The sequence below is a fragment of the Artemia sp. Qi Xiang Cuo genome, chromosome 14 (genome assembly GCF_049724085.1).
Source record: "Artemia sp. Qi Xiang Cuo chromosome 14, ASM4972408v1, whole genome shotgun sequence".
In the NCBI taxonomy this organism is placed as follows: Eukaryota; Metazoa; Arthropoda; class Branchiopoda; order Anostraca; family Artemiidae; genus Artemia; species Artemia sp. Qi Xiang Cuo.
Window position 1 is genome coordinate 37,823,361 of NC_142807.1, and position 13,603 is coordinate 37,836,963.

The following is a 13,603-nucleotide window of genomic DNA, read 5'->3' on the forward strand; positions in this document are numbered from 1 at the left end:
CGAACAGAAAATATGTCATATATGAAGGGTTGTCCCCCTCCTTAATACCTTGCTCTTTACTCTAAAGTTTGACTGTTTGTCCCAATTTTTTAAGAGCGTCTACTGAAACACAGAGGCCGCTTAATGAGAATAGGAACCTTTTTTAAAAGTGTTAGCAGCTTTAGCGTAAAGAGCTAGGTAGTGAGGAGGGGGCAACCCTTCATATACGGAATAAATCTGCACAAATTAATATGCAATTTTGTTTTAATTTTGCATGTACGGTGAGCCAAATTCAAACCTGCATTAGTTGAAAACTTCCAGAAATTAAATATAAAAAAATCAGTTTTTTACCTGGAAGTAAGGAGCGGCATTAAAGCTTAAAACGAACATAAATTATTCCGTATACGAAGGGGGCTGTCCGCTCCTCAACATCTTACTGTTTACGTTAAATTTTTTATTGTTCTAAAAACTAGAGTTGTGACAAAGAGTCAAACTTTAGCTTAAAGAGAAAAATATTGAGGAGGGGGCAACCCTTCATATATGAAATAATTTCCGTTCGTTTCAAGTTTTAATATCACTCCTTACTTTCAGTTAAAAAATCTTGTTTTTTTTATTTAGTACTCACTCAGGTACGCATGTCATTTGCAAAGTAGGCCTATACCCTTGAGAAACTATAGAGATCCCGCCCTAGCGAACGATCCTTAAGAGCTCCTAGCTGATTGGACAACCAAGACTAAACCCGGCCGTCTTTTCTACTAAAACATATCTGTGAACAATGGGTATTTACATAAGTGAGGGCCCTTGCCCCTAGGGTTTTGGGGGTAATATCGACCCCAGAGGTTTAATTATTAAGAACATTTGACATTCCTGAAAAAACTTACTAAATATAGTTTTTGGTAAAGTATCGTAGCAGAAAACGGGGTTCAGCCCAGGTAGCAGAAAAGGGCATGGGAGGGAGGCTGGTAACCCTTCAATCCTTTTCAGCCTTAAAAGGGGCACCATAGCTTTCAATATCTAATCGAAAGAGGCCCTTCGAAAGTTTCTGTGAACATATCTTTCATACGGAAAGGTGGAAGAAAACTGTTTTTGGCCTTTCCTGACTTTTTTGGCCCTGTTTTGAGGGGGTTAACCAATATTTTATCTTTTGTTGTTCATTAAGATCCTCTTAGCCTAAAAACATAAGGATACAAGTTTGTTAAGGTCCTTGCACCAGAGGCTTGGGGGTGGGGGGTCATGTCATCCACGGTGGCATATTTAGCAGATCTTTCGTCAATTTGAACGAAATGCCTATATAAAAATTTTGACAGATGTCTCGTGAGTTATGAGAGGGTCAGGCAGCAAAAAAGGTACGGGAGGTGGCTGATTACCCTCCAATCACTTTCAACTCTTACAAATGTACTAAAAATTCAATTTTTAATCGAATGAGCCCCCTTGAAAATTTCTAAGACCACCCCTTCCAACGAAGTGGCCGGAGAAAAAAATAATACATTGAAGGCATATGGTTCTTTACTTAGGCAACACCAGAGCACTGCAAGTGATATATCATTAATAAAATGATGACACTGATATTTTGATGAAAACATCGTTAGTAGTATGACTTGCTTTTACTAAGGAATAAGATCGATTGACTCTTGGACAAGTCAAAGATAGTCTCTCACCTAAAAATCCAAACAAACTGAGGTAAGTCATTTTAAGTTTAGTAGACATTGCGCCAAAAAAGCCATGTACATAATACTATATAAAAAAGTAATGATATGAGCGGAAGTTTAAATACACTTACTGTTCAAAAAAAAATCCTTACCGCTTCTATAATTCAGTAACTAAAATATTACCTCATCATGTATGCTGATGCAAAATCGGCCAGAAATAGAAAATTTGTCAAATAAGTATCGCATCGAGACGAGCATTAAATGGAGATAATCCACAGCTGAACTTTGAACGACCCAATTCACACGACTAGTCATGAACTGTAAATAAAACAAATTCATCGAATTTTTTTTTAATTGTGGATTGCGACAGTTTCCATATGAAGAAAAGATAAACTTAAACCATAGCAAAGAAGAGTGTCATATTATAATCCTATTGGTTAAGCATCCCCAACGTCGAAAATAGCCTTATTAGTTAGTCAAGAAGAGTAATCAGTTAAAGATAATTTTCCTATTCACACACACTCAAAAGGCTCTTTACCAGTGGTGTCAATTCACAAAAATGTAGGGGCGGAGGACAAAAGGTAATTTTAAATGTCTAGGGGGGGGGCAAGTTTGTTTTTTTTAAATTTTTTCGATTTTTTTTAAATCTAGGGGGAGAAATCTAGGTAGGACAGAGGCCTCAAACTGACACCACTACCTATTGCGAAGCAACAAGCTTTATTTTAATTTTAAAAGACATTAAAACATAGAAAAATAAGAAACTAAGGGAGTGAAATTTTCCTTATCTTTCAAATAGTTCGCCTGTTTTTCCAATGTCACGGTAACGAAACTTTTCCTGATATGAAAATCGTTAAACAGAGAAGAAAAGTTAGTCTGAAGTTTGCAAAACACCCAGCAGGTTTCCAGACGAAAAAATTATAGACTAATAAATCGTACAACACAAAACGAAACAGGCGCTCCATAAATATACTTCATGCAATGACAGAAGATCATGCCATGTCAGAAGAGTGTAGAACATAGTGGTACAAAAGGCAATAAATCGAGTATTTTTGGCTCTTGAATGTTTTTCTTGATGGGAAGAAAATATTTCTTCTCACCTTCAAGAAAATATTTTCAATAGAAAATATTTCTTCAAGGAAGACCTGAGACCAACTCAATGAAGTTGATATCAAAGTTTTTAATTCCAATTTTTGTTTATATCTAGTATTAAAACTTAGATTTTAATAGACTTTTCTGAAAGTGTATCTTGTCATAAGCGCATCCATCGGAGGAGCTGTCAGATCTCAACAAAACTTCAGAGAAAGTAGGGGCTAGTGCTTAAGACTGGCCAATTATTAGTCTGGTTACAATTTGAACACTGCGAAGAGAGGGATTTTCTGAAATGTTTTTCACAAAAACATCAGCAAGAAGAGGTTGTTGGGTTTCAACAAGAGCTGGAGATAGGTAAGAGCTACCATCCAAGCTTTGCGATGTGGCGATCAGAACTTACTTATTTACTTTCGGCGGGCACTAAATGATCTGTCCTGCCCGTCACCGAAGAACTTTGGAATGACTTCTAACGACAATGTTCTTTCGATCACCTGCAGCTTCTTCGGCAATCTTCAGCCAGTCCCTGTCCCCTCTTCGAGCATTCTCCCAGAAATCCCCCACCAGCTCCAGATTTGTCTAGAATTTTGGTCATAGGTTCTTCTTTCGATCTCCTTGTTTTCGTTTCCACGAGGATGCAGTGTTGGCAAACAAGGACGTCTCGACATATCGTGCAGGCGGAACGACACAAAGTATAGCCAAAAAGCTTTAAATGACGTCTTTTTATAATGAGTGAAAGTACTCCTGATAGGTCACAACACCTACTAACTTCACTAATTGGGATTCCTTTCAACCTTTTGATTCGGAATAAATAACGCAGGCAAGGGCGGTCGAGCACGTCCAAAATTTTCACCTCTTCTACTTTCATCAGCCATACCTCACAAGTGCATAGTAGTAGAGGATGGACAGTTACAACATAAACTCTGAATTTTTTTCCAAAATTATCCTACTTGATATACTAATAATGTAAGGACACCTCAAGTTGCTAGAACTAGATCTTTATTTTCAATGCGTCATTTTGGGCCAAATGTTAGGAATAATTTACCCGAATCTTTAAAAAAATGATAATATGTGTGATTTCCTTAGAGACCTCAAAATAGTTTGTCTCCGGTTGTATTGTTTTTTAGGTATAGTTAAATTGGGATTGATCTGCTCTCAAGTCTCCCACAAAACAAAGAGAAAGAAATAGTTTTGTTTTTTGTTTTGTTGGATGGAAGCAGGGTTTTGAGTGTGTTGGTAAACATAATGAATAGTTAGTAGGTAGCCTACGGTTGTTGCGGCGAGGAGTAGAGTAAATACAGGATATTTTCTCTTCTTTCTTTTCCTCTCTTCTGATTCTTATTTTTTTTTTCCTTGTTTAATGCTATTATATATGTTTAAGGGGTTAGTGTACTCCAAACAAGCGAAAGCTTAAAGAGGGTTAAGTGTTTTATTGTTATTATTTTTTCCAACAAACCCCGTATTTAATCGTAATCTTAATCTTCGGATGAGATCCCCCACCTTGTCCACAGTGTTGCATTATAAAGAAGTAATTATAAAGAATTTTCTTGGTCACTTAAAACGGGCACTAGATCTTTTAATTTCCGTTCGATTGGCCCTCTCACGATATTCTAGGACTACTGGATCGATACGATCACTCCTGAAAAAAAAAGAACAAAAAAAAGAAATAAACACGCATCCACGATCTTTCTTCTGGCAAAACATACAAAATTCCACATTTTTGCAGATAGGAGCTTGAAACATCTACAGCAGGGTTTTCTGTTACGCTGAATCTGATGGTTTGATTTTCATTAAGATTCTATGACTTTAGGGGGTGTTTCCCCCTTTTTTCTAAAATAAGGCAAATTTATTCAGGCTCGTCACTTTTGATGGGTTAGACTAAATTTGATGAAACTTATATATTTGACATCAGCATAAAAATCCGATTCTTTTGATGTATCTACTGGTATCAAAATTTCATTTCTTAGAGTCTCGATTACTATTGAGCCGGGTCACTCTTTACTTACAGTTCGTCACCACGAACTGTTTGATTACACTTTCTTTAACTTTTCTTTGATCTAGAGCTCCCTCTTTGATCTAGAGATCATTTTTCTACTTCTATTTGTTGTATGACGAGTTGGAGGGCTAAAACGCCTGATACAAATTCTATAAGATTCAGAGAGAAAGAATTAGCTTTCCTTAGATCATAGTTGGCCCACAATTAATGTAGTGTGCTTGAAAATGAAGTTGAGTATTCATGATTAGTTGATTCGTTTTATGAGGCCATACATATAATTATTTTTACGTGTGTAAGGTGCTATCTTTTAATCTTAGGTCTAAAAAGACCGTTCCTTCATGTTTATACATGACCCCTACTCTTCATGGAAGCTCGAGAAGGAGGCAATCTTTTAAAGGCTAAATATTTCAAAAGGGATTCAGCAAAGGATTGCTCGTATTTCGTAATGCCAAGGTGAGGGGGAGGGGGAGCTTCGTCCTTGGCCAGATACCACCCAGGTCATTTTACGCTCAATTTTCTTATTTATTTTACTCAATTTTTGTAGAGTTACAGTTTGAAAAAAAAATATTAATCCCCCTCCCGAAAAAGAAAAATCACAGGCAACGGAGCTACTGTGGAGATTAAAGACAAATGTTGTGTATTTTATTTTATGTGCATAAAATCCTGAATAATATAATTAACTTTGTGATTATCAGCCAACACAAAAATTATAATTGAGTAAACAATCCAAAATTTAAGTGTTTTGTATTTTTTAACCATAAAAATATCTTTCTACATAGAACATCACGTCGCAAATTGTGAACAACACTTTTATCTCTTTCCCCAATATCTTTGTAAAATTTACAAAACAAAAAGAGTTGTCGCAGACTCGAGCATATTTGCGGTTATTCTGATGATGGTAGAGAGAATGCAAAGGATAACAATGTTACGCATTCAAGAGAGAGCTAAAGAATGCAGCTGGTGAAGTGATTTATCCCTTTTTTAGTCGTTGAAGCAGCCAACAAATAAACATTAAATGTATTGCTTTAGTTGCTGATCAGATCTAACAAGCTTAAACGAAATGTCACTGAACAGTGACTTCTAAAGATACTAGGAACAATATTTTGGCTTCAAATTAAAATTATGAAAAAAACATGGGTGTCACGTATCTGCTGTATCATGTGGTCAAATTAACACATAGGAGCAAAAATAAGGATTCATCTAAAGTTCTGTCAAAAGGGCCGATGATTAGGTGCGAATAAAAAAAAGAAAGACCCTCGTGGACTATTGCTTGCCCCTGGTAAAAATTATATGGCTTTCAAAAAGGAAGAAACACAAAACAGTGCATCCCGATATTTCACCTATTAGCAAACTTTTGGAAAAAAAAAATTTGTGAGCTTCTAGCTCTGATGCATTCATTTTCTGTTGTAAAATTACATTTGAATACATTACAGGATTCAATAAAAGAAATGTATTAAAGAAAATGGAGGAAATTCTTCAAATTTCTGTGCTGAAGCAGTGTCAGGAAAAATGATTTTTTTTTCTATGAAAGTGATAGAAATTTCAATTATTGCACTGATAAAAACGGATTTTTTTGGACAAGTTGTATATGGGGGAGAACAACGTTCGAATTCATTTTAATTTATAATCTTAACTAAAAACATCAATTCCCTTGGCTCTTTCTAGTAAAACCAAAGAAATGTACAGTAAGGCAGCATGTCAACTAAAAATATTATTCAAAACGTCTTTGGCAAGTCTGCACAGACTGAAAGGTTATGACTTTCAAAATGTAAGTAAGTAAGTAAGTATGACAGCAATAGACCCTTAAGGTCCAAACCGGCGATGCTGATCTACGTTTCGTGGACCTTCGGCCAGGAAGTGCAAAGGGGTGTTGGGGAAAGCCATCCTGTGCTTTCGCACACCCTTCATGCTTACCTTCTCCAGGTGCCAATTCAGAGCTGGGTCGACTCTGGCGGAGCTTATAGAGTCACACCACTGACCCCCGTCCCAAACCAAATAACTGGCTACGCCAGGGGGTGATTAACACTACTGGTGATTTTAAGAATGGAAGGCAAGGACCACCATTATTTGTGAAAAATCATATATACAGTTTGGTGTTTATATATTGTATTTTGGTGGTTTTACCCATTCTTAACATTAACTTAGTACTAATTTGATAGCTTGCAAATACACTAGGAAAGAAGGCCACTGTTAACAGTTAAGGGATAAGTTTTAAACGCCGTTTATGCAAAAGTTGGCCAAGGAATATAAGTCAGTTCAAAAACTGGGAACGATTTCAAAGATAGAAATTTTAACATACCATGTATAATTTATAGCTGGCAGCATGGCTTCCTTTTTCAAAACATTCGCAAATCAATTTTTGGGAAATGAAAAATGAGGAAAATTCCAATATATCGTGCATAATTTGTTAAAAATACAGAAGAATTTAGAGAGCAGAATATCACTCCAATTTCATCTTTTTGGTCACGCTTGAATTCCTTTCCTGCTAATTTTAAAAAGGTGGGAGACGTTTTGGAGGAAAGATTCCACCAAGACAATGCAAAAAACGACATCAGGGGAGTTGGAATACCGTCACGATGGGATATTTTAGCTGTTTTTTTTTATTATTTAAGGCACCAGCCAACATAAAAAGATATATCAACAGCTTAAATTTCCGAGCAGGTGAGTGTTTTTTATTCTTAATGTCAACATTTTGTGCTTTTCCATTTAAAAAGAAAGTGTTTAACCAAATTTGTAAGCAAAATTATTACTTATCTGCTAAAGGAGCATTGTTATAATTCTTAAACTGAACACAGTGGAAAAAATTCGTCTTAGATTATGTTTTTAGTGAACGACTGTGAGAACTTAACACATATTTTTGCAACACCTATTCAAAAAATACTCTAAATTTTCGGCTATGATCATTTATCACTAAAGTTTTTATTTTTATTACTTTTCGGCTGCTATGCCCTTTTTGTGTTTTGCTGATAACTCACCAAGAGAAAAACAAAATTAGCAAATTACTTAATCAGTCAAACTGAAAAAATGTCATTCTTCCAATTTCCTTTTCAATGACTGTAATATTTTGCTCGGGATCATTTACGTCAAAACGTTAAAATAGATAAAAATACCAAAAGAATGTAATTCCATTTGCAGCATTTAACAAACAAAATAAAAAAACAAAAAAACTTAGAATCTTACACTTTCTCCAACGTTACATGGGTCCAAAGCTCGGGTTATGCGACAGCCTAGCACTGGTGTTTTTGGTTCAGGTTCTCCAACAATTTCTTCCAGTTTATTAAACATATGGGACTCAGTTCCTCCATGCCAAGCTCTCTTCTTAACCATATCTTTTATCTTGCAAGATAATAAATCAATATTCTCTATAGGCAATGAGCCCTAGAAAAGATTAGAGTACACAATTTGACGACTAAATCTAAAAGCATTTATTTTGACATTAAATAAAATTCTAAGTTTAACCTATACGCAAAAACTAGAGTCAGTTTTTCGGCACTCGGGTTTGTCCTCGTTGGATCTAAAATCTGAGCAGCACCTTGCTAATTTTGGTACTAAAAAATTTGAAGGTATCTAAAATCGAGGATGCCGATTGCTAATTTCGATGCTCCGAAAAAGCAAAGAAGTAATGCAAACACCATGGTACTTTCAACATGTGTACAGGGTACCAGCGGGATTATTACTCACTAGAACTACAACGCAAGGAACCGAAAATTAAAAAATATATATGGAAGAAAACAGCAGACACATCTCTGATCGCGCATTACCTTCAACCCCCCCCCCCCACACACACACACAAACACACAACAGCCCAAAATATCCCGCTATGAGACTTAAAAATTTACTTCAAAGGGCACCAGAATAAGCAAGCTGTTATACTAAGTTTAAATCCAAAACCCAAGCCCAGGTACTCAACTTCCTGTTAGTGTATCTAACATATACAATCACTATTATTAGTAGAAAATTCTAAAGAGGAAGACTCAGAATAAGATGTGAGCCAATTTCCCCGTCGTTCAGAAAATAATTTCTGACATTAAACAAAGTTAGTTCTAAATATCTAGAATTTCATAGGGATAGGTATTCCAAATTGACAGAGGGGAGAAAGGGGAGGATCCGAACAATATTTTTATACTAAAAGATGATGAAGAAGACATAGAACCAAGGAGGAGGTATTTAGGTAAGTTTACATAGGAGCCTGGTCGTTTGCCTTGCCCTATATGCATTTATATGAATGAATACTCAGTTCATTTTCTCTATGAGTGCAGGCAGCTTTCTAAATTTAAAAGATTCATGTATTAGGAGAAAGAATAGAAGACAAAGGATACTAAGAGGGTGCACAGTTTCGTCCTTTCACTCGCAAAAATGAAAAAAAAACATAAAAGATTAAGTTCTTGGTTATGCAATGGCGAAAAAGACCTTTCCTACAATTGGACTAGACGAAGTGGAATTAGCATATGAGGAAAAAGGAATTCCGAGCTCATTATGAATAAAAATAACTAACACGATACATTTTACAGTTTTTATAAATTTTTATCGACGTTCGGGGGATTCTCAGCCAAAAATTTTACTTAGTCGGGCCTCTTAAAATAATTTTTTTATGGTTCTGTTATTTCTTCTCACACTATGAAAAAAAAAAATTAAATAGCTACAACGTTTCCAAGGGAACCAAAAATTACATTTTGAATGGACACAAGAAAAATTAAGCAATTTTTAAATCTATAGACTGAAAAGAACTTTTCTGGCAAAAACCAATTCATACAACAAAAATCGATTGGTGTTATCACGTCCGTCAATTAGCACCCATCAAACACAGACACTTCTACGATACGTACGATGACTCCAAGGCACACCAAGAAAGCAATTACCTACTTAAATTGGCCCTATATGAAACAAGACAGAAGATAGTTTTTCTCGTTTTGATCATTGAGCTATTTTTGTCCCTTTCTTCCTTGTCATGCAATATATTTGACTTTTCATTTTTAAATATATTTAGCAAGAGGATTTTCAATTAATCTAGCTTTGATCCTTCTTCTTACGGTAGTCTGATATAGAGGTAGTCTATATACGTAAAATAGATTTAGGAGAGATGAAAAAGCTGGTTCGAAAACTGAGGGACTGAGGTATGCCACCCAAGATCAAATTATAGTAATCTCCAATGTTTTGCCTTTATTTCTTTAACCAGAAAGGTCCTGTCTTACAAAGCTAATTTCTACAGAATGAAAAGACGCAACCATTTGACACTACCTGAAGTGAAGTCTGAAGAACAGCGTAATGACAAATGTGACAGACACACAATTCTTCCTTTCATTCTTATCACAATTTAGTCTAAGAAAATTGTGAAAAAAAGGAGTCAACCTCAAACAAATTGCTATACAAATGATTCTTTCACTGCCCGACCAAAAATATGTGTTGATTCCAAATGCGAAAAGTTTACCTCTCTAGCTCTTTCAAAAATTTGAGTTTTTTTAGGTTTAATTTGAGGTTGAGGCAAAAAATGTTGATTGGGTAAATACCAGCATATGTGATTAGATGTCATTTCTATTCTCTTTTTTTACTGATGAACATGAAAATAAATGTTTAAGTCAAAAGAATTGTTTGGCTTAAAGATTTGAGAAAGAGAGTGAGGTTGGGGAAGAGGTTGTAGGAAAATTGTGAAAAAAGGGGTGAACCTCAAAAAAATTGCTATAAAATGATTATTTCACTACCCGACCAAAAACTATGTGGTGATTCCGAATCCGAAGAGTTTGCTGCTCAAACTCTTTCACAAATTTGAGCTTTTTAGTTGAATTTGAGGTTGAGACAAAAAATGTTGATTGAGTAAATACCAGCAAATGTGATTATATATGTCGCTTTTACGCTCTTGTTTTTGCTGATGAACATGAAACTAAATGTTTAAAGTCAAAAGAATTGTTTGGCGCTTAAAGCTTCGAGAGAGAATGAGGTTGGGGGAGAGGTTCAGCCTGCAGGTATATATTAAACTTGGCCTAAAGCAAAACATTTTCAGGCTCACGCCTTGGTAACAGCCAAGACTGGGTCTAGGTTAAGTCCAGTATGTCTGGAACCTCAGTTTTGTGAAAGTGAGTAAGAATGAGGAGGAGAAGAGGAAGTTGAAACGGATATTTGGCAACAACAACAAAAATATTCTGTCAAACAACTTCCCTTCACTGACACAAAACACTAGTTCCAAAAAGAGATCAGTATGCTCAAATATAATACAACACAGAGATCAATTACATAAGGCAGATAAAAATTAAGGCAGATTAAAAAATTAAGGCAGATAAAAATTAAGGCAGATAATTAATTATGAAAACAGTAATTTAGAGTATATACTTAAAAGTAAAGGAAACTCCATAAACAGATTAAAACTTTTAGTTAGATAGTAACACAGACAGATTTTTATTTTAAGCATGGATGGAAAGGGTGCGTAGTCAACAAAATTCAAATATATTTCATTATAAAAAACAATAAATTATCCTTTCGCCAAAACAGACAAACTCAGGACACTCGATAACAATTGTCAAGACTGCCGCTTTGTTTGACTTTCGTTTCGTTTCTATATACATTTTTGAGCCCGCAACATCAAAAAATATATAGACTTGACAAATACCTTTTCTTTTTTTTTACTTGAAAACTTCCTATTGTAGCAAACATTAATTAAATTGAAAGTTTTGGTACCTCATTAATTCTTCTTCGCACGTCAGTTTTTACTTTTCGTAAGTCTTCCCAGGTTACAGGCGTTTCAGGATCCATTCCAGCAGTTGTCAAAAGTAACTTCCCATTTTCATTCAGAATTAGGATCCTAGTCCCCTACGGAACGAAAACTAAGATGGAGAATTAATAAGCAACCAAACAAATTAAAAATGGTGAGTTTTAGAGCAAAACTCAAAAGTTTAGTTTTAGTGTGACATTCAGCAGAATTCATCTCGAAAAAAATGTATTTCTCTGCATCATTGATGCATGCCGAGTAAAAGAAAAAAAAAAAACTTTTTCGCATGTTGACCAATGGTCTGCGTTGCGCAGGTACTGATCTCCTGATTCGATGCCTTCAGCCGGGAGTACAATACGTGGTTGGAAGGACAAATCATCCGAAGCTTCCCGTGTTTCCCCCTGGATTTTTTCAGCTCCCCTTTTGGAGCTGGGTCGACTCAGGATGAGCTTACAGAGCCACACCACTGACCTTCGTTCCAAACTAAATAGCCAGCGACACCAGGACTCGAACCCCTGACCTAAGGATTTCAAATCTGGAGCGCTAACCACTCGGCTAGGGTTATTCCCATGCCAGGTACACAGGATTAACCCCATGCAGAGCCAGGCCAGTAAAAATGAAACCGAAAAAAAAAATAGCAGACCTTGATCAATTATAAACAAATCAATGGCAACTCTATACCGTTGCCTATAGTGAAGAGCCATAAGGCTTCAATGCCTTATTATTTTTTTCCCCAAAGGCACTTCATATGGAAGGAATGGTCGTATAAACTTTGGAGGGGAATCATTGGATTGGCAATAAGAAGTTCTAGCGCTCTTTTTGAGAATCGAAAGTGGTCAGAGGGAAACCACCCACACCCCATTTTCCTCAAATGCTACCCAACAAAATTTTGAGATGGCCATTTTGTTCAAAATAGTCCAAAGGTCAAACAACTATGCTTCCAGATTTGACACCCCGCCCCCAGCACGCAGGGAAAGGACCGTAAGTTATGCAAGTTGCTCATTGTTAACATATAAGATTTTTATGGTAGGGGTGCTCATGCAAACTTCTGAAGGGGATCATTCGATAGGAAATCAGAAGCTCTAGTGCCTTTTTAAAAGCCAAAAGTGATCTCGGAGGGCGACAAGCCCCCTTTCCTCCACACATTTTTTCACGATGAATCCGATCAAAATTTTTAGACAGCCATTTTGTTTAAAATAGTTCAAAAAGAAAATAACTATGCCTCTGGGGTTGAGAAAACCCCCCATAACCCCTGGGGCAAGGGCTGTATGTCTTGCAAGTTTCCGATTGTGAACAAATAATGTTTTCTTATGGAAAAGATGGTCATAAAAAGTTTGGCGGGAGCTCATTCGATTAGAAATCGAGAGTTCTAGTTCCCTTTTTATGAGTCCAAAGAGATCGAAGGACAACCAGCCCTTTCCCCCCAAATGCATCCAATTAAAATTTTGAGATAGCTATTTTGTTCAAAATAGTCAAAAGGTCAAATAACTAAGGTTCAGAGTTTGACAGCCCCCCCTACAAGCGGTGCAAGGGTTGTGAGTCATACAAGCTGCCCATTGTTAACATATAAGGTTTTATGGAAGGGGTGGTAAAAAAAACTTTGGAGGAGGCTCATTCGATAGGAGATGGAAAGTTCCAGTTCCTTTTTGAAGAGTCAAAAAGGAGTGGAGGACAACCAGACCCCCCTCCCTCCCCCAAGCCATATCCAGGAGGGTTATGGTTTTTGACCCCTCCCCCCCCAAAAAATGTTTGTCCTACTCGTAAAAACGTAACAAAAATGAATATAAAAAAATTTTGATGTATTTTTTAAAGTTTTTTATGTACCCCCCCCCCCAAAAAAAAAAAATATTTTGTACAACCCCCCTCCCCTCCTTCCCCGAAGAAAAATCATGGACACGCCCCCCCCCACCTTCACCCTTTTCCCCCAAATACATCTGATCACAATTTTGAGACAGCAATTTTGTTCAAAATAGTCCTAAGGTCAAATAACTATGCTTTCGGAGTTGACCCCCCCCCCCAGGTACAGGGCAGGGGTTGTAACTTATGTAAGTTGCTTATTATCAACATATAAGGTTTTTTTTTAAAGGGGTGGTCGGACAAACGTTGGAGGAGGCTCACTCGATTGGAAAGCGAAAGTTTTAGTTCCATTTTTAAGAGTCAAAAGCGATCAAAGGGTACACAGTCCCTCCTCCC

General features: G+C 36.4%; 1 protein-coding gene across 3 annotated transcripts in view; it reads right to left on the reverse strand.

Moving 5' to 3' along the window:
• The window catches only part of PolG1 (DNA polymerase gamma, catalytic subunit tam), a 186,784-nt gene that overhangs the window by 38,126 nt on the left and 135,055 nt on the right, over positions 1-13,603 (reverse strand). For all 3 annotated transcript variants that reach the window (XM_089100663.1, XM_089100664.1, XM_089100662.1), the window contains exons 7-9: positions 11,380-11,511; positions 7,891-8,088; positions 1,812-1,946 (exon numbers count right to left, since the gene is read on the reverse strand). In XM_089100663.1, coding sequence (XP_088956789.1) covers positions 1,812-1,946; positions 7,891-8,088; positions 11,380-11,511 — 465 coding nt within the window. The remainder of the gene's footprint in view (positions 1-1,811; positions 1,947-7,890; positions 8,089-11,379; positions 11,512-13,603) is intronic.